Source organism: Monodon monoceros, unplaced genomic scaffold (genome assembly GCF_005190385.1).
Source record: "Monodon monoceros isolate NGI ecotype Baffin Bay Population unplaced genomic scaffold, NGI_Narwhal_1 Super_Scaffold_5, whole genome shotgun sequence".
Taxonomy (NCBI): domain Eukaryota; kingdom Metazoa; phylum Chordata; class Mammalia; order Artiodactyla; family Monodontidae; genus Monodon; species Monodon monoceros.
Genome location: NW_021703782.1, coordinates 12,142,949 through 12,162,800, shown reverse-complemented (window position 1 = coordinate 12,162,800; position 19,852 = coordinate 12,142,949). Strand labels below are relative to the sequence as shown.

The following is a 19,852-nucleotide window of genomic DNA, read 5'->3' as shown; positions in this document are numbered from 1 at the left end:
GAGAAGTGTTCCCTGTGCTGTACAGGACGTTCTCATTAGTTACCTATTTTATACATAGTAGTGTACATATGTCAATCCCAATCTCCCAGTTCATCCCACCCTCCCTTCGCCCCCAGTACCTTGCTAGCTTTTAATTTGGGGGGGGGTGTTCTACTTAATTTATAAGATATCTAATCTTCACCTGGCTATCCACAATGTATAACATAATGGCTGACAAAGAGTAGGCATAAAATGAAGTTTGCTGAACAAATGAATGAATCTTTTTATATGTAAGATAATACGTCATAGGTAACAAATACGTTCCCAGTCTGTCCTTTTCCTTTTGATTTAATGAGGGAAACTTAGACATGCAAACATTTTCTTTTTATGTAATCACATATTTATGCTTGGTGGTTTCTGTCTTTGGGATCAAGATAAGCAGGGCTCAATTATAATAATTTTTTGAAATGCCTACATTTTTAATTAAAAATATTTAATTCAAATATGTTTCAGTTTATGATATGAAATTAGATATCTAACCTTTTTTTTTTAATGCTTAACTAGTTGGCCCAACACCGTTTGTTAAACATTCCATATTTTCCACATTGACTTGAGATGTCTCCTCACCCAGACAAATACTTCTGTATTTATACTATTCGTGTGCACAAAAACTGTTTATTTTTAAGTGTTCCCTTCTGTTGCATGGCATTTCTATATGTTCCTGCAAAACCGCATATTCTTCTAATTATTGAAACTTAAAATAGGTTTCAAAGTCTGGTAGGGCAAGGCCCTCTCATTTTTCGAAATGCAGGGTCCTACTTTAGCACCTTTACTTTTACAGGTGAACTTTTGTAAAGTTTCCCCAAACATTTTGTTGGTACTTTGATTGGCATTGTGTTAAATTTATTCATTAATCGACATCTTTACAATATTAAATCTTCCCACCTCTCCGCCAGCTGGAAGTATTTTGTCCTTCCTCTGAACTCCCTTAGCACTTTATACCTTTTTAAAAATCACTTTTCTAAGCTATACCCACCCAATTTTTCAAACCTGAAACCCGAGAGTCGTCCCCTCCCCTTCCTTCCCCAACCTTCACCCCATCCAATCAATCATCAAGTCCCGTCAATGTTACCTCCTAAATTTCATCCACTTGTGCCTGTCCCCACCACCAGCATTCTAGTCCAAGCTGCCATCATTTCTGGCCGGGGCCACCACACTGGCCTCCAACCGACCTCCCTAGCTTCCAAGCCATTCTCACTGCTGCAGCCAGAATACTCTTTTAAAAGGCAAATCTGATCATGGCACTCCCAGCTTTAACTATTCCAACAGCTCCCCATGGCACTTGGGATAGAGCCAAACAAGCAGGCTCAATCCTCTCTTCCAGCTTGAACCCAAACTCTCTTTAACATTCTTTCTTCCCTGTTCATGGTTGCCATCAAACATATCCCATGTTCTTTCCTACCACAGGGCCTTGGCACACACATACTGTTTCATGTGTTTGAACTGTCCTTAACCTTCCCTATCATTTTAAGATTCCTCTGACATATATCCCCAGCATCCTATACAACTCGTCACATTTGTAATTCCTTGTTCAAGTCAGCCTCCGTGATGATAACAGTAATAGCAATAATAATAATAATAATATACACCTTTTGAATAATAAGATACAGTTGCTCTCTATTTCAAATGCTTTATGTGCAGAGGTGCTCTAGACCTGGTGGGTACCAGCTCATGAGAGCAGGTTGTTAAATTTTCAGGAATGCTGTGAGCTAGCTGATGTCATACTGGTAGCTTGAAATCAGCCATGGTGAGAGTACCTGCACCATGGAAATCAGCAAATGCTACAAACCAATGCTCCCCCGCCCCTTTTCCCTGGAGAGCTGGCTGTTAAACCTTTACCGGCACACCACTATTGCCATGCACCGTATTAGTTAGTCATCATCACAGGTCTGGAAGGTAGGTAGCCCATTTTCTAGATGGGGAAACTAAGAGGTTAAGTCACTCCTGCAAGATTTAAAACTATGTAGAGGCCAGCCAAGCTGTGCGTCCAGCCAGTTTGACCCCAAAGCATGAGCAGTTCACGTTTATTCCACTAGATCATAACGTTGAGGAAGGAAGGTGCCCCCTGGCCTGACTGGTCTGCAGCGTCCCCAGCACAGAGCACAGGGCTGAGCAGAATGGGCACGTTCAACTGATATTTGCTTCAGGAATAAGTCAACGATGTCTCAGCACATCAGGAAAACAGAACTATTTGCCGACACTGCATTGCTAAACAGAAGTCACCAGACAGGATGGCCAGAGCCCTGAGTCCTTGTTCTGACTCCATATTGAATTCAATGGGCAAGTCATTTCTCCCTGGGTCTCAGTTTTCTCACCTGCAACAGAGGGAGTTTGACCAGATACTCTTCGATGTCTCATTATCTCTAAAATTTCTGGATTTACATGTAACATAACATCTATTATTTTTACTGTTATGTGGGCTCATTTTTTTTTAAATCAGGCTTATCCCCACCTCTCAGGCTGTCATCTGTTCTCTACCTGAGACACTTGCCCCCAATTCATTGACTGCCAGGTGCTATTCTAGCTAACACTGGTGAACCAAACAGAAAACCCAGCCCCGAGGAGGTCCAGGGACAGAGGAAATGTGAATGGAGAGGACAGGAAGTCAAAAAGATAAGGACGGAGGCAGACAGATTTCCACACCTGCGATACATGTCTCTGCTCAATGCCCCTTCCTCAGAGAGACCCTCCCTCATTCTCTATCCTGTCCTTGTCACTATCTGAAATTACATCATGTATGTTCTTGTTGTCTGTCTCCCCCTCTAGAATGCAAGCTTTATTAAGATGGGGGGCTTTATCTTGCCCACTTCTATATCCCAGAGCTGTGCCAGCCCATGGTAGGCATGTAATAAATGCTCATTTAAATGATTCAAAACCTATGTCCCTTTGGAGCTAGAATAGTAAATATTTTATTGCAACTGCAATAGAGTCTTCCATAGATCCACAAAAAAAGGTAACCCAACCAAGATGTGCCTATCACAGAGAGAAAACCTCAAAGGCAAAATGTTAAATATATACCTAAAAATCACCCTCTTCCACCTACTCCTAACTGATACCTAACCCGACATTTACGCTTAAACAAGAACAGGAGGTTAAGTCCAAATGAGAAAGAATACACTATAAAATAATATTATTAGAAATTCATAATATGTCTGATATCATTTCTTGATTTCTATATTTCTTTCTTTCCCCTTATCTTCTCTTCAAAACAACAATATTCTAGTTGATCTCCCTGCCCTCAGCTGTTCCCCTGACTAACTCAGTCTTTATATATCAACAGCATTCGTTTTTCCTAAGATAACAGCTTTGAGTTACTCTCCCTCACATAGGAACCTTCAATGTCATCCTAGATCTTGCCAAATTAAGTCCTAGCTCCCATACAAGGCCTTTTTTTCATTTTTTAAAACTGCGGTAAAATACACATAACAAAATTTACCCTTTTAACCCACTTGTAAATGTGCAGTTCGGTAGTGTTAAGTACATTCACTTTGCTGCGCAGCCAACCTCCAGAACTTCTGCATCTTGCGAAACTAAAACTCTATACCCATTAAACAACAATTGCCCCCATCCCCCCAGCTCTGGTTACCACCTCTGTCTCTATGAACGTGAACTTTACATCAGTTCCCCAGGCTTTACTTCATGTGACCCTGCTTTACGTCTTTTTTTTAACATCTATTCCCCAGGCTTTTCGTCACGCGACCTTGTTTAATATCACGTGACCCTGTTTTAGGCACCATACAGAACTTTTGAGCTGTTTTATGGTTTCCTTCCCTGCCGTGCCTAGCTCGTCTCAGCTAAGTTCTGGTATAAGTTCTACCTAAATGGATCCCCACAGCTGTTGAACCAGCCTTCTCTCCTCCAGATACAAGCACACGTCACCCTTTGCACCCTTGCACGTAAGAGTCCCATAGTTGAAACTCTCTTCCTTTTTCTCTTTACCTACCCAAATCCTCCCCATCCTTAAAAATGGTCTTCAATTTCATCTCCTCCTTGAAACCTCATCCCACTACTCTAGTCCACATTAAAGTCACTCTTCCTGAAACTCGCATTCCATTCACTGGAAATACTAAACATTTTTGAACACTCTAATTCTCCTGCTGTCCTGTGCAATATGCCATTGCCTCTTCCAATAGTTTCTAAATTTCCAAACAGGGACCATGTTTTCTATGTCGTTGTCCCTTTAACCTGGAAAAAAAGTAGTAGATACAATGTAGGCATTCAACAAATATTGAACCAATTAGATAATTTCTACTTTCATAAAGTTTTTAAATAATTTGAATCACTCTGCAGCATCATTTAGCCAGCAACTTTGTTGAATTTTTTAATCTGATTTGCCTGGATAAAAATCTATTCTAGCATGGTTCCAGCCGAATTAAATTCATAAGGATGGACTCCTGAAATGAGGTGCCATGACCGTCTCCCAGACTGCAGAAATTGCTTACATAAAATACAAATTTAGAATCAGGTTCACATGTCCCCTTTCAATGCCTGTCACCCAGTCCACACTTCCCACACCAGTAGAAAGACCTAGAAGAGCTAGAATGATTATAAAGTGTAAAGAGTAGGAACTAGAGCAAAGGTGAACCAAGAGCCAGTCTCCCTTGGAATCATTTTCTCACCCACCTGTGTAAATGAACCTCCCTGGAGCTCCTTTGCAGAACTGTTTGGATTTATAAGATAATGTCACTTCTACTACTCCAGGAATGTGCCGAGGAGGAGTCTGCACTCTGATGGCATGAGGAGTTATTAGCTGAGGAATGAACAGGCAGAGAAATAAAATACCTATTATACAAGTTATCATAGAGATACTGAGCACAGGAGCATCTCCTGCTGCTACCCCCTCCCCCATCCAGGGCAAACTGGCGCACTCATGACACCCCAGATGCTTTGAATGCCCTGTCCCTGTGTCTCATGTGTTTCTCTCTCTCACCCTGGAATTTCCTTTCAACCCAACCTGTGTACGCTTCCCTTCCTCTCAGCCCAGCTCAAGTCCCTCTCACCTCCTGTGCCCCCCCCAACCCCCATCCCTGTCATCATTCCCTTGCCTCATTCCTACACTGCCATGACCTCACAAATTGATTTGGCAATTTCCATTACAAACTTAGCACTGTTACATATCTTTTTGTAACTTGTTTTGCTGTTTTTCTCATTATCACAGTAGAAAAATTGGAAATTACAGAAAAATAAAGAGAAAAATGTTAACATTGCATAACCCAGAGACAACCGTTATTAATCTTTGGCATGTTTCCAGTACTTTTCTATGGTTGTGTGTTATATAATTAGATCTTACATCCATAGATACTGTTGTCCTGGTTTTCTTTCACTTAGCATTATAGCATGTGTTCCCTTTTCCTGTATCATTAAAAATATTTCAAATAAAATTTTTAAATAAATGATGACACTTCATCATTGAACCATTCTCCTATTAGCCAGTATCTAGCCAGTTTCTAATTTTTCAGAATTATAAACAGTACTGCAGTGAATATTTATCTTTTTAAGGGATCCATGCCTGCAGTAAATTGTGGCTTCCATGTCTTTTAATCCTGGTGCCCCACTTATAATAGGTACTCAATAGCGTGTGTTCATGTTGCTGGCATTGCAGAATTACTAGTTTCCCCAGATCAAAACAACCTTTGGGGCAAAGAAAATCAGGGAAGCGAGTTGCCTTTGCCTACCTCACTCCATACAAGCATAGTCCCAAACACCACTTGGAGGCCATCAAAGAAGTTGTCCCCAATGATGATGACCATGGCTCCTCCGGTGGTCCAGCCTTCACTCGGGCTAATGGCTTTGATGCATGGAGTAGCTAAGAAGATAGGAAAGAAGGAATCAGGTTTGCCCTTTGGTGGTTGAAGTTTGGAGTTTGGGGGCTGGCTGCTCTTGGTCATCTCAGAAGTTCAAGTTGAGCTTTGCTGACTTGCCATCATTCCCTAACTGGTTGTTGGTTTTCACCAGGTCATTAAAGCCTAATGAGTTGACCACTACATATGAAAATGGCTAATTGTGCAAAAGGTGCTTTTAAAACGCTGTTGTTTTCACCATATTTTTATAAGTTGATCACACTACAAATGTGTAAATCCCTTTTCTCTCCCCACCTCCTCTGTCCCGAGATGTTAGGATCTACAAGGTCTGTTAATGTGCTAGAGAGAGAAGGAGAAAGCAAAATCTATCAGAGTTGAAGGTTTTTTTCATCTCTATCAAGAGACAATTTCTAATCACTTTCCTAACTTTGTAGGAAGGATTTTCCCTCCTTCTTCCATATGTTCAAGGCCTCTGGACTTTACATCCCAACAGGAACCCAATATGGTTTTCAGGCCATAACTAAAGTCAATCCATCACTCCATTTCCAAAGTTGACAGGGTCAAAGGTGGAGGAGAACTTTGGCAGGACTCCAAAAACATGAACCCCCTTTGAACAGCTAGTCAATCACATCCAATCAGTCAAAAGAAACTGGATGGGTTCCTAGTTCTGAACCCTGGGATTTTCTTCTCCCCTTTCAGTGCCCACTGTGGGAGAATTAACACCACTCCAAATTCTTTACTGATTCAATCATTTTCTTTCAGTTCATTAATTCCTGTTTGAAACGATACAAGACACATTTTAAGGGCCAAGATGGGGTGGGGTCTGGTGGGCAGTATACAGCAAGACATCACACTAAAATAGGAGCCCCATTTAGCCATTCATTCTATATTACAAGAGTTGAGTTGTACACTAATGAGTTGAGGAGTGGGGAAAAAAGAATGTAGATGGGATTTACTTAGGTTTGTCAGTTATCTTCCTCGATATACTTTATTTTCTTGGACAACTTGAAGTTTAACAGTTACCAGTATTTCTAATTACTTGAACGCACTTGGAAAACTACCCAGAGCAGACCATGATTTCTTCTTGTCCAAGCAAACAAAAATCAATTAGTGTCAGTTTCATTCTGCACATTGTTTTGTTTTGCCCACAATCTGTTTAAGGGCACATCTGACACTTATTCATACACGTCTGGCACGGTAATGTTCCTGTTTAACTAAGATGTCATAGGCCTACATTTGCCTGAAATGCCCCTCTAGCAAAAAAAGAAAAAAAAGAAAAACCCACAGAACTGAATGAAGGGGCCGGTGAGGCACGGGGGCCTGAACATTGGCTGGGAGATGTGTGGGGCTTACATGAAAGCAGGCAGAAGTCACTGTTTACAGCTTCATTTTTAAATCCACATGGTCTTGTGTACTTTCTCCACTCCTACTCAGAGACATCAATTTGAAACTCAAACAAGGAAATTTGTGGAGAACATCATTTGTCTGCCAGGCTCAGCCTGGACAGCAGAGAGCCCTACCTTCCGATGGGTCCAGCCTTCTCGCTCTCCGCCCGTGCTTTGAGTTGTTATGAACAAACATGTTGTCGGAAACAGCCAGCACGTGTCCATCCACGTTCACCGTTGTTGACAACACGACCTGCAGATTTCAAGGATAAAGGGGGGGGGGTTGAGTTAATTTCTCAGAAAGTCGTAAAAGTTGCAAAACTCTTTTGCCAGACTTCCGTATGGCTAACAAGAGACGGACCAGAACTTTGGGATGAGCCATGCTCCTGGCATCTCAACGGGTTAGCCTTTTCCTGTAACAATAGCAGAGCGTCATGGAAAAAGAGGCCGCCTTTCGCCCATGTGCTGTCACGTATTTGTGCTCCAACTATGCCCAGGTGACGAAGTGTGGAAGCTGGCAATCTGACTGACTGGTTCTAGGAACCTCATCTCTATCAAAGGACTTGGACGATCATTCCCAGGTGACCCTTCGGGCTGCAGTCAAGGAGCAGATTGTGTGTGGTCAGGAAGCTAAGACGGAAACACCAGCTGGGAGGTCATTTCTCATTTCTCGGGAATGGGTTCTTGAACATCTGACGTGTGCCAAAGTAACGCTGGGGTATGGACATGCTGCCTGATGTCCTGATGTACCTGGTGTCCCCCATGCTGGAGAGCAGCGGCGGAGATGCTCAGACCTTGGGTGAGAAGGTAAGGTTTCGGAATTCAGTGTTGAAAATGTAGGACATGTAGCATCTAACCAGACGAAAGGGAAGAGATGGGTGTGGAGTAGTGGAAGGGCATGATGTAAAGTCCAACAAAACGGAACTCAAATTCCATGCCTGCTACTTCCTAACTTAGAACCTTTGACGAATTATACTTAACCTTTTCGGATGTCCACTTTTCTTATCTGTAAAACATACACAACAATGCCTATCTTGAGGACTGAATGAGATCAAATAAGGATAAAATGAGAAAATAAATGTAAAGCATTTATGGATGAGTTCCCATCCTAGTTGCCTCGCCCCTGCCTTGTTTGGCCAGTCGATAGGACAGAGGATATTACTCATTGAGCCCCTCCCATAGTCTAAGCTCTGGAGGGGAGGCTCCAGCAAGGGGGACTCAGGGGCTCGGTAACCACAGAAGTTACATGGCACAGTCCCTACCCTCAAAGAGCTTACTTTCAGGTTGGAGAAACATGGCAAACAAGCAAAACAAGTAGCACACAGAATGAGGTCAGATTGGCTGCTATGTGCGTGCTGAAGATCAGGGTGCAGGAGAAGTTCAAAGAGGTGGCGATCAGGTGGAACCGTGGGAAAGCACAGCAGAAACGCATTGACTTGGGCACATCCACCACCTACTTACTGACCCAGGAAGGTGAGTCATCCTAGATACCAGTCTACTTGTTAGTTACACATGGCACTTTTTTTTTTGAGAAAGGAACTTGTTACATACATATTCATGTGTATGTATAGACCCGAGGAAAGGCATTGAATAGATATATAATGAAGAGCTGTGTCTAAAAATGGCTCTTCCTGTCCACTCCCAAATTAAATTCACTGATACTCTACTTGGAATTTTTCTGCCATCCCTTCCTTACTTATTAAACAAAGTGGGGACAAACCTTGACCCTGCCTTACCTCTTAACATGAAAGAAGATTCACTGGACAGCACTTAAAGTTTTTTTTACTATGAATTATTTCAAGTAAACAAAATAAATATAATGAACCCCCTTTTGTTAGAGTGAAATGTACATGCATTGAAATGTACAAATCTTAGCTGCACGATTTTGACCAACGGATACAACTAGGTAGTCCACACCATATCACAATACAGAACATTTCTATCTCCCCAGAAAGTTATCTGGTGCCCCTTTCCAGTCCACCCTACCCTCTACCCCTTGCCAAGGCAACACTCTCCTGAATTTTTTTAACCTTAAATAGGATTTCAGATGATATCTCTAAAAAGAATTTTTATATATATTGTAATATAATAAGGGTTTGGGAGAACCCCTAAAATCATGAGTCCACAAAGTATTTCACCTAGCCTGGTGCCATGGCATAACAGTGGCATACAGGAATTTTTACATGGACATAAATGGCTGTAGTTATCAACTCAAAAGTATTCACTGAGCTCCGGGTATGTACTGGGTATTATTATGTCAGGCCCTGGAGATTCTAAGACCACAGAACAATGTGTTCCTGGTTGGCTAGTCTCTCTCCCACACTTCAGCTCCTCACTTGTGAAGGCACTACCGATTCGGTGTCCCTGCCTCGCTGTGACACCAGAATGAACTTAAAGGAAACTCCGTTGTCATTCAGAAAATTATATCAGTGTAATTGCTCACAAGTCAGGGATGCAGCCTGTCTAGCTCCAGGTCTGTTTTCAATTGTGTCCATGTTAAGAGTCTGGGGAAAGGCCTTCCAGAAAGTTCCTATCCTGCGGTGGCAACCATAAGACAGAGACATCCATCACTCCCTGCAAGGGCACGAGGCACAAGCTCTTATCGGGGCCTCTCAGCAGAGCACAGGATGGAATCACAGTCAAAGGGAGAGAGGGGCTGAGTCTCCTAGTCCTGGGGTTAAGATGGACACGAAGGCTGAAAGCAATCACCTCTGTTTCTGCTTACCCGCAGAAAATAATAGGACAAAGCGGAGTAAAAAAAAAAGAGGAATCGGATCACTTTTATAAATTGTGTGCGTGAATGGATTTTCAAAGACGTAGCTGTTAAGATGCAGGGGTGGCAAAGAAGGTAGGCTCCAAAATCGCTCTTAGTCTTTGGCTTTGTAACTGGAAGGATGCTGATTTCATCACATTATTCAGGTAAGACCAAAGAAAGAGTATGCCTTAGTTTATATGCATAAAATACCACATCCACTCCTCAGCTTAATACTTGCTGTTCCCTTGATCAGGAACACTGTTCCTGTCCTTCAACACACAAGTTAAAAAAAAAAAAAAAAAAAAAAAAGACATAGCTGTCATCCCTGGAAAAAACCGAAAACGAGAGGGTGCTTCGGGCTTTAACTGCTAACGAGCTGTGCTAGGTGCAAGGAGGGGAACCTCAACCTGTGTGAAGATTATGTGGATGTGAAGAGCGTTCTCTCCGAGACCACGTTAATTCATTCCACAAGCTCCTTGTTATACTGTACTTGAACGCTCCTCGTGCATTCCTGCCACAAAATATGGGGCTTTCTTGAGCCAGCTGATTTCATCATTCTCCATTTGGGTGGAGTGAGACTTGGTTCCAAAGAGAACATTTCCCGAATGACATACCCTGATGGTTCAGATGCACTTCATTATTTTCTATTAACAATGGAAATAAATTTTAATCTCTTGCTGGCTAGCGCTGGCCTCTCATGACAGCAAGGGAATTAACCTGAATTATTTCAGTGTCTGCAAAATTTATTACAAGATTTTAAATTATGTCCAAATGTATGTGCGTGTGCCTGTATATATATAGATATGAGGCAAGTTCCCGTTTTTAATATTCTAAATATCTTAGACTTTGAGGGATCTAAGAGAGCCTGCCAATTTAACTGAATTTATAAAATGTAAAGGATTTGAAACTCCACCACGTGAAACCAGACATGTTTGGTGGTTGTTCTTTTTTTTAGGAATGGTTGTTTTTCTTATACATGGAGACACACACAAATATTGACTTTTCCATACACTCACTCTCCTTCTGGAAGAGTGAACTACATTATGGAGGTAAAGATACATTTGGTACATTCAAAGCTTCGAATTTAACTTCCTTCACTGTTTTCTGATGAACGATGACAACACTGATATTATTCTATTCAGAGAAGTTAAAGTTTCTGAATGTTTGAAGACTGAAGGAAGTAGACTGTGCATTCCAGCATCGTCTCCCTCCCAGGCCTTCCCCTTCCACAAGCCAACTTCTTTCCCCCAGTGAGTATTTCCTGGGTCACGAAGGCTGACCTTTTCCATCTGGAATCAATCAGTCAGCCCCTGACAACTTCCTGAAACACCTCACTCCATTTCCTGTTCTCTCCCCCTTCTCTCTTTCCCCCTGGTTTGCTTCACTCTTCAAAACTGCAGGCCACAGCAGCTTAATGTTAGAGGGTCAGACACAGTTAGACTCCAAAACACTACACAAGGACACCTTTGACCTTCAAAAATCTTTACATCTTAGCTAAACAAATCAAGGTCAACATTTCTTACCATTACCTTGTTAACTATTTGTAGGCATCTTTGCCAACGATCTTCTGATCACAGACTCATCAATACCGCTTGTTCTCCTGAGATCAGAAACTGATCTGTTTTAGAAGTAGCGAATTTAGTATTGACAAAATACCATTAGTATTTTAGTTTGAGGTACCTGAAACTAAAAATCTCGAGTATTATAATAAACATATGGAGAGTATTCCATCCAAAAAGACTTCTCTGTCTCATCAGTGTCTCCTATCACCTAAACCTGATACCTAGTCTTTTATACAGCTGTCAGACTCTCTTGGCACTGCCACTCTGCTGGCACAGCCCGAAAGGATGCCAGTTAGGAATACAGATGTCCATAATTTGTGTGGGATGGACCCCCAGCTTTTGCTGTTGACACTGGTGACAGCTTTCATTTGTTTCTCAAAGTTGGTGTATCTGTATTTCAGCTCAAAGCTCCAGTAGGAGAGTCTGCGGATCTGAAAACTAAGCCATTGTAGACTAGAGCTCTCCTCGACTGGTACGCTTCAACTCAACGCAAAAGCAACAACCAATCATATTCACGCAAATATCACTCATGACACGGTAGCTTTCATTCAAGGTGTCAAGAAAGGAGAAGTAAGGATCTATTGAAATTGCTTGCATTTTTTTAAGCGAAAGTAGTTTTTCACGCTTTGCCATTCCTCATTTTGTTTAGCGTGATCTCTAATTTTTGGTGAGGCCAGATCAATAAACGCAGACCAATTGGTGCGTGACAGCGTAGGTTCCCTTTTGAATCATCCAATTAAACGGCAGTTTTAGCTGATGATACAGAAGTAGAAATGTGAGTAAAAAGTTTGTATGTCCCCTTGAAAACTACAAGAAAGTTGTAAGAACAAAAGCTACAACTGTGTGAGCAGTCCGCTCAAAGTACTCAAGAAAACGGATTGGCTTCCTCAAATTATATTTTCCTTCTCATTACCCAAAAGCACTCCCATGTCCCCCACTCTAATAATTTATACAAAGCAGGAGCTGAGTTGTAAAGAGCTCTTTCCTGCCTATAAAAGGCCACAGTGGGAGTTACCCTTTCGGTGGACACATCCGTTAATCTGCCTGTACAACTAATTTTCCAATAGAGGAGCTGTGTCTTTGGCATCAGAATGACAGCCTGTGGCAGGAGGACTTCTACCACCCTGATTTATTCCCACCATTGGGTTATTTTTACGCCTCTCTCCAAAATGTCTATGGCTCTTTGCAACATCACACTTAAAAAAAAAAAAAAATCCATCCTTCTCAAAGCTCTAGCTGTATGACTTAGTTGAATCAGAGGAATGACCAGCTTGGATACTACTGCCAGCCAGGCTTTCTCAGCTCATACCCACGTGTTCCTACAAAGACCCTAAGCCTCATACAGGAGGGTAAAAGGAAAAGAGAAGGCAGAATGCAAAGGGTGTGGAATGACTAAATCATCTTCTCTTTGAAACAGGCGAGAATCCCGGTGTCTGTACTTGCTAGAGAATAATCACGTTGGTTGGAAACCTCCCTGTATGGATCAGGGTTGTTGCTTTGAAAACACACCCAATTCTACCATTAGTCAGACACATTTCCCCTCCATTTCAATGAGGATCGTGTACCTTCTAACTGAAGATGGGGCGTTTGGTAGTTTAATCTCAGTAAAGTTACAACAGGTAGCATTTACAGCCCACTCGACGTGGAAGACTCCGATACCTACTTACAAACATGCGTACACCAAGCTAAATAAAATGGCCTCGAAAATCCCTGTTATTTTGCCAAGTATGGAAAAAAATCCTTTATGACATTTTACATCTGGAAATGGAATTAAATTCATGATGTGCTTTTCCCTTATAGCTGTTCAGTTGCTATATATGTTATTTCAGCTTTCCCAAAGCGTAACTATTATGTGGGATTTTATTTTCCACCTGTGGAAGGAGGAAAGAAACACAGAGACCACTAAAGGGACAGAGAAAATCAAGACAGACTTCTGGTTGTGGTGGGCAATCAGGTTTGGAGACCATATCGTGAGAAGAAATACTCCATTGATGTTTTTAAACACTGGCGAGTTCTCACATTCGACAAGGGGAATCTGATGAAACAATTAGCCTAAGCCTCCGTAATTCAACCCAGGCAAAGAACAAGCAAATTGGCTACTGCAAATTGTTTCTCCCTACCTCTTTATTCTTGGCACACATTACATTTTCAAGCCAGATTGAAAGCCCGGATTTTTCTTTGTTACTAGACTTCAGAGTCTCCAAAATTACCTTTAAACACCTACCTACCCCGTAAGTATGGATTTTGTCATCCTTTTTTTTTTTTAAGGAATTCCCAGCATTCTTAGCAATCGCTGGTGTTTCATATTCCCCAAGGTTACATTTTCTGTTCACTTGAGTATCAAGTAGCAAACGAGAGAACGCAAAGTTGATTGCTGCTGAGACAGATGTGGGGCGTTCTGGAGTTGCTCACAGCAACGGAGGGGGCTGTGGCATTAATGACATAAGTCCCGAGAAGATACATTCGTAAGTCACCAGACAGCGCTGTGTTTCAGTGAGTCAGAGTTATTTTGTGATCTTCCAGGCACCATGCCACACGCGATGGAAGCCTACAGAAAACACTGTCATTACCTCAAGGTGTTTACCATGCAACTGATAAAGCAGAACAAACACTACACATAATCAGGAGATATTACTATGTGGTAATACATGATTGAGGGCTGAATTATGTGGCCACTGTATCCTCTAGGAGTCCAAAGGTAAGGAAATTAACCCGAACTGAAGGCAGTAACAAACAGTTTCATCAAGGAAATGAGGTTTGAGATAGGGCCTTGAAGAGTTGAAAAACTTTTATTATACAACTCAAGGGTACCAAAATGATTATTCTGGCAATAAAAAAAAAAAAATTCTAACTGGCATTAAGTGGAGCCGTATGCCAAAGGGCATGTCTGCTGGCATATTTTGGCAAGTTTGGCTTAGGGTGGACACCTTTTAGGGCTTGTTTTTCAAAAACTAGTTGAATATGTACAGAAATCAAGTGGCAATTTTTTTATCCTGCCTTTTAGGTCATCAGGAAGCCCAAAGGTCATTAACCTGCTTTACAACCAAATTTCTCTTCATCTCAAAGGCCAGTGATGCTTGCTACATCTACCCTACATCACTTTATTCCATTGAGGGCAATGCTTGTCCCATCTGAAACGTATGCCAAGAGGGATGGTTATGGACCAGGGCAGTATTTCACTAGCAAACATTTTGAGGCTCACAGCGGAGCCTTAACACATTCGATGCCGTTCTTGATTTGGCTGGGCCATTCTCTTTCACCAAACTCTGTCCCTAGGGACCTCGTGAATCACCTGTCATGCATCAAAACCCAGGAGCACGTAGGCCCCATAAGCAGCTTAAGAATCTATGCACTGTTATTGTGAAACTAAGAAAGCTTTGCCTTCCAGGAAGTTCTGCATCTGATGGTCCTGGAAAATGTTCAAGGGTAGGCTTTAGTGCCCAAATTTGAGTCTCTTAAAATGTTGGAGCATTTAGGGTTTGCTTCCACCTAACTGAAATATGACATATCCTTTCCCAAGGGTTATATAGGCAACTACCTGCTTTTGTGTCTCTCCTTTTCTCCCACAAATCATTCAAAACACAGTTCCTGTGTGAGTTGGTCAAAATTCTTAAACCCCGATTCTTGTCCCCATGTGAGATGCCAAAAGTAGGGGGTGATGGGGGTGGGCAGAAGGGTATACTGTCCAACAGGCAAGAGCTTGAAGTTACCCACAGAAAGCTTTTCCCAAGCTTAAAGCATTAGACTGGGCAAAAGATCCTCAGACCTTCACAGGTTTTCTTCTGACTCCAAGTAGATAATTACTATTTCTTAACTTGGACTCGCTGGTTTGTGCTATCACCAGATAATGGACCCACCTGTTGATCAGAGACGCCATGAGTCAAGTGCCTTTCATTCTGTGCTTTAAAAGTGGGGGTCAGTAGCCCAGCAACCTTCACACGGTGGGTGAGATCACAGAGCACCTGGGGTGGCTCTTGAACTGAGAGACTTGAACTGAAGAAACCTGCAGGCAGCTGGAACTGTATTAAATTTTTACCATTTGGAGTTAAACTCTCGTTTCCCTCTTCACGGGTGTGAGAGAAGGAGTCACCATTTTTTTTTTTATTTAAGGAAAATAGATGGTGATGCCATTAAAACGTTTTATATAAGAGCTGGGGTTTAAGAAGTCATACGGGTTTGTTGGATGGAGCTTGGCCCTGTTCCAAGGCATGAGTAGCCCTGCCCTTTGCTCTCACATCGTTTAGTCAAATAGATGAATGGCCGCCACCCAGCTGTGTGGACTAGGGGCCCTGCCAGCCACGTGAACTTCTCCGTTGTTTTTGTGCAGTGGTTGCATCCAGCACGTTGCAGTAACAGGCTGTAGGCCTCCCACATTATCCAACTACCCTGATGACGTCAGTCCGTCCTCACACGCCTCACTTCGTTTCTCCATTCTGATGATGGAGATCTTGGTGTCTTCCCACCACCGTGCATGTCTGCTTTCTTCCTCAGAGGTCTGCGAGACCTGCTAGGTGTGTCCTTGCAAAGCACCAACCCCTCCCTCACCTCCTCCGGGACGCCCTCAGAAGGCCCTTCTAGCAGGCCCCTCCTGGGGTTGTACACAGATCCCTATAATCAAACAGGAATCAATTCAGCACTGATGTCTCTCCCAACCTGACCCTGGAAATGACTTTTCTTTCACCTGAAAGAATGTATGCACCCCTCCACACCTCTTGAATTCTTATCTTTTGAAGCAAAAGATGGCAAGAACTGTTGATGTATCTCCATTCTCTCCCTGACATAGCTATATAACAAAATGATTGCTTTGGTGGACCTCATCTAAAAAGGGAATCATTAGGGGTGAACTTGAGACACCCTCAGAAAAGTTCAGCAAATGCTAGGAAGAATCTTTATCCCAATAACAAGAAAGCTACACGTTGGAATGAAGGAATTCATTTAAAATGATTCTAGGGTTGGAGATTCAAGGCACCTGCTACCAACTCCAGAAAGAGTAATGTCGCAGTTGGTGCCGCCCATGTGATGGGAAATACTGCAGTCTTCTACAGTGGTCAGGTCTGTTTAAAACAGAGTCCTTTTGAGGCAGGGCGGGGTGGGGGAATTGGTAAGGCCTCTAAGCTTCCCAGTCTCAAGTACGTGATCTGCTGACACGTGTCCTATTATAGCTGATGCTGTGGAAAACTCTGAAAGCTATTGGGAAGAGCATCCACACTTGCTATTATTACAATGGCAGGTAGCACTGGGCTCCCATACCATCTGGACTTGGCCACACTGCTGAGTCCCAGCAGGCAATACAAGGACAACTGGCACCAGGGCCCCTTTGCTTCCAGTCAGTTCACTTGAAGACCTCAGAGAAGCAGAGCTAAGCTACGTAAATCACTCACTTATCTCACTTTCCTTGTCTCCCCGCTAGGATGTAAGTCCCACAAGGGTGAGGAATGTTCTCTGTTTTGCTTGCTGGTGTATCTGCAGCACCTAGGATAGTGCCTGGCTCACAGAATTTCCTCGATAGTGTTGGTGGGTGAATGAATCAATGAATGAGGGCATCTGTGTTTTCACTCTGACTTGGAGCAGACCCAGCCAGCCTGTCTATGAGAGTGAACTGGCAACAAAAGCCCTGATTGTTGTCAACTTCTGCTGTGTTTCAGGATTTGAATGTGGGTAATGACAACATGCCTGACTCTTCCAAGAAAGTGGCTTGATTTTCTCCTGGATTTTCCAACTGTCTGCTCTCCACCCACGATGCAGAGAAATAAAGAACGGGGTACGTTATGTCTTTAACAGGCCTGTCAGCTTAAACTGTACAGAAATTTCTTTTCCTTTCCTTCACCGCGCTGTTAATCTGTGTGTTTCAACTAATTGTTCCATTTCAAGGAGGGCAGAAGTGATTTTCTGCCTTAATGGTCCATGGATTCAGATACTTTGGGGGCCCTTTTCTTATTTTCCTTCTTCCCTTTCTCCCTCCCTCCCTCCCTCCCTTCCTTCCCTCCTATCTTTTTCCTTTCTTTCTCTTAAAAACTCATTTAATAGGGCTTCCCTGGTGGCACAGTGGTTAAGAATCCACCTGCCAGTGCAGGGGACATGGGTTGGAGCCCTGGTCTGGGAAGATCCCACATGCCACGGAGCAACTAAGCCCACGAGCCACAACCACTGAGCCCATGCGCCACAACTGCTGAAGTCCGCGCACCTAGAGCCCGTGCTCGGCAACAAGAGAAGCCACCACAATGGGAAGCCCGCGCACCGCAACAAAGAGTAGCCCCTGCTCTCCGCAACTAGAGAAAGCCCACGTGCAGCAACGAAGACCCACGCGGCAATAATAAATAAATAAATTCATTTAAAAAATTCATTTAATAATGAATTTTTTGAGCTCCACAGAGTGACTGGCATTGGGGAGAAATACAAAAATAAATAAAACATACAGATTATCCTCAAGTGGCACACAGGCTATTAGACAAATAATAATTGGAAGACAATGTGATCAATGACATAGTAGAAGCCTGTAGAGAAGTATGTTGGCCAATAGGTCTGCCAGAAAATGCCTCACTAAAGAGGTGACACTCAGGTGTAGGCTTGAAGCATGAGCAGAAGTCACAGACTGGTGAGGAGTGAAGGGTTCCCAGGCAGAGGGGCGAACATGTGAGAAGGTTCCAAGCGATATTCCGTGGAATAGAAATCAGTGAGGTGCGCCTGGTGGGTGGGGGAATGTATGGAAGCGTCCGGAGGGGCGCGTGGCAGAAGCCCTGCCTGGTGTGAAGCTACTTCTCAGCCATGCCTTCTAAAATCTGAGCTTTTGTCCACGGACAGGAGATATTTATAACCTACTTGAAGCAGAGGAGTGACGTGTTCTAGAAGAGCACTTTGGCAGCCGTGCTAAGGATGCATTAGACAAGGAAGGAGGAGAGGCAAGCGCCTATTGCAGTGTTTCAGGAGAGAGAGGTGGATTTTACAGACACTTAGGAGGAAGGTACGGACCAGGGAGGAAGCGCTGAGCTCTGCTGTGAGCATGCGCTCACTAGTCATCCAAGGGAAGATGCCCAGGAGGGAGGCAGAGCTGGGTGTCTGCAGCTCCAGAGAAGGGGGAGGTCTGAGGATGTGGATACCGGAGCAGGTGGTCTTTAAAGCCGAGAGAACGGGAAGACCATCAGGGTGAGTCCTAAGTGGACAGGTCCCCATTGTAAGGGTTAAGTTACATGGAGGGAGCCCATTGGGTGTTAGATGAATTTCATCTCTTTAGATCAAGGGTCCGTGGAATTCTCGGAGATGTCTTAAGAGGTCTCGGAACCCCTGAAATTTTAAGCAAAATTTTGTTGAAATGTAGCTTTTTACTGGGACAAAACTACAGCTCATACCAAATTCTCAAAGGGGTCTGAGCACCCCCCCCCCCAAAAAAGGGTTAAAACCCTTGCGTTTCGATAAATATTTTATATGCCCATGTTACTTAGGACTTGAACTGAATGAAAGACAGATTTGGTTCAGATTGGGAAATAAGTTTGATATAATTGATTTTGTTCTCATTTGATCATTTCTGGAAAAAGAATTTAGGTTCCACCGACGTTTGGGGGATAGTGGAAAGAGAAGGGGTGAGAGAGGAGAGAGAGTTTGGCTGGATTCATGATTTGGTTAGAAATATTTTGTATTTTTAACCTGCTCAGATCAAATCTCCACACAAAAACAAAACAAAACAAAACAAATCAAAAAACCTTCAGATTAAATCTACGTTTGATCATATAACAAAAGTAGAGAATCGAAGTTATTTGTCCATATGGTTTAAAATTATCACATTTGTCATTCTGAATGATATATACGTATATTCTAGGAATTCCTAAGCTACCATTCCTTTAGATCACTCTCATAATTATCTACCATCTCTGGTTTTGTTTCATACTTTGAACTTGAGCCAAACTTTTCACTTGACCATTACAGCACATAGGCAAGCCTTTCTCCATGTAAAAGATCTTTCATGGAAGGCTATACTTGTCATAGAATCTGAGTACGGTATAAAAACTGTCAATTCTTTTGTGAATCAAAGGATACTGTGAAGAAAGTGAAAAGCCAGTGATAGAATGAGAAAAATATTTGCAAATCATTTAGCTGATAAGAGCCTAGTATTCCGAATATATAAAGACCTCTTACAACTCAACAATAAAAAAGTAAACCAATTTGAGAATAGGCAAAAGATTTGAATAGAGATTTCTCCAGAGAAGATCCACAAATGGCCAAAAAGTACATGAAAAGATGCTCAAATCATTAGCCATTAGGGAAAGACAAATCAAAGGCATAATGAGATACCACTTCACACTTACAGGATGGCTA

General features: G+C 42.6%; 1 protein-coding gene across 5 annotated transcripts in view; it reads right to left on the bottom strand.

The window, feature by feature from the left end:
• Positions 1-19,852, bottom strand: part of EBF2 (EBF transcription factor 2) — a 192,104-nt gene that overhangs the window by 33,700 nt on the left and 138,552 nt on the right. For 3 of the 5 annotated variants that reach the window (XM_029203855.1, XM_029203858.1, XM_029203857.1), the window contains 3 exons: positions 7,361-7,478; positions 5,715-5,845; positions 4,663-4,789 (listed from right to left, as the gene is read on the bottom strand). In XM_029203855.1, the coding sequence (XP_029059688.1) occupies positions 4,663-4,789; positions 5,715-5,845; positions 7,361-7,478 (376 nt within the window). Of the gene's footprint in view, positions 1-4,662; positions 4,790-5,714; positions 5,860-7,356; positions 7,479-19,852 lie in introns of all 5 variants that reach the window. The other 2 variants (XM_029203856.1, XM_029203859.1) reach the window with 1 other exon arrangement.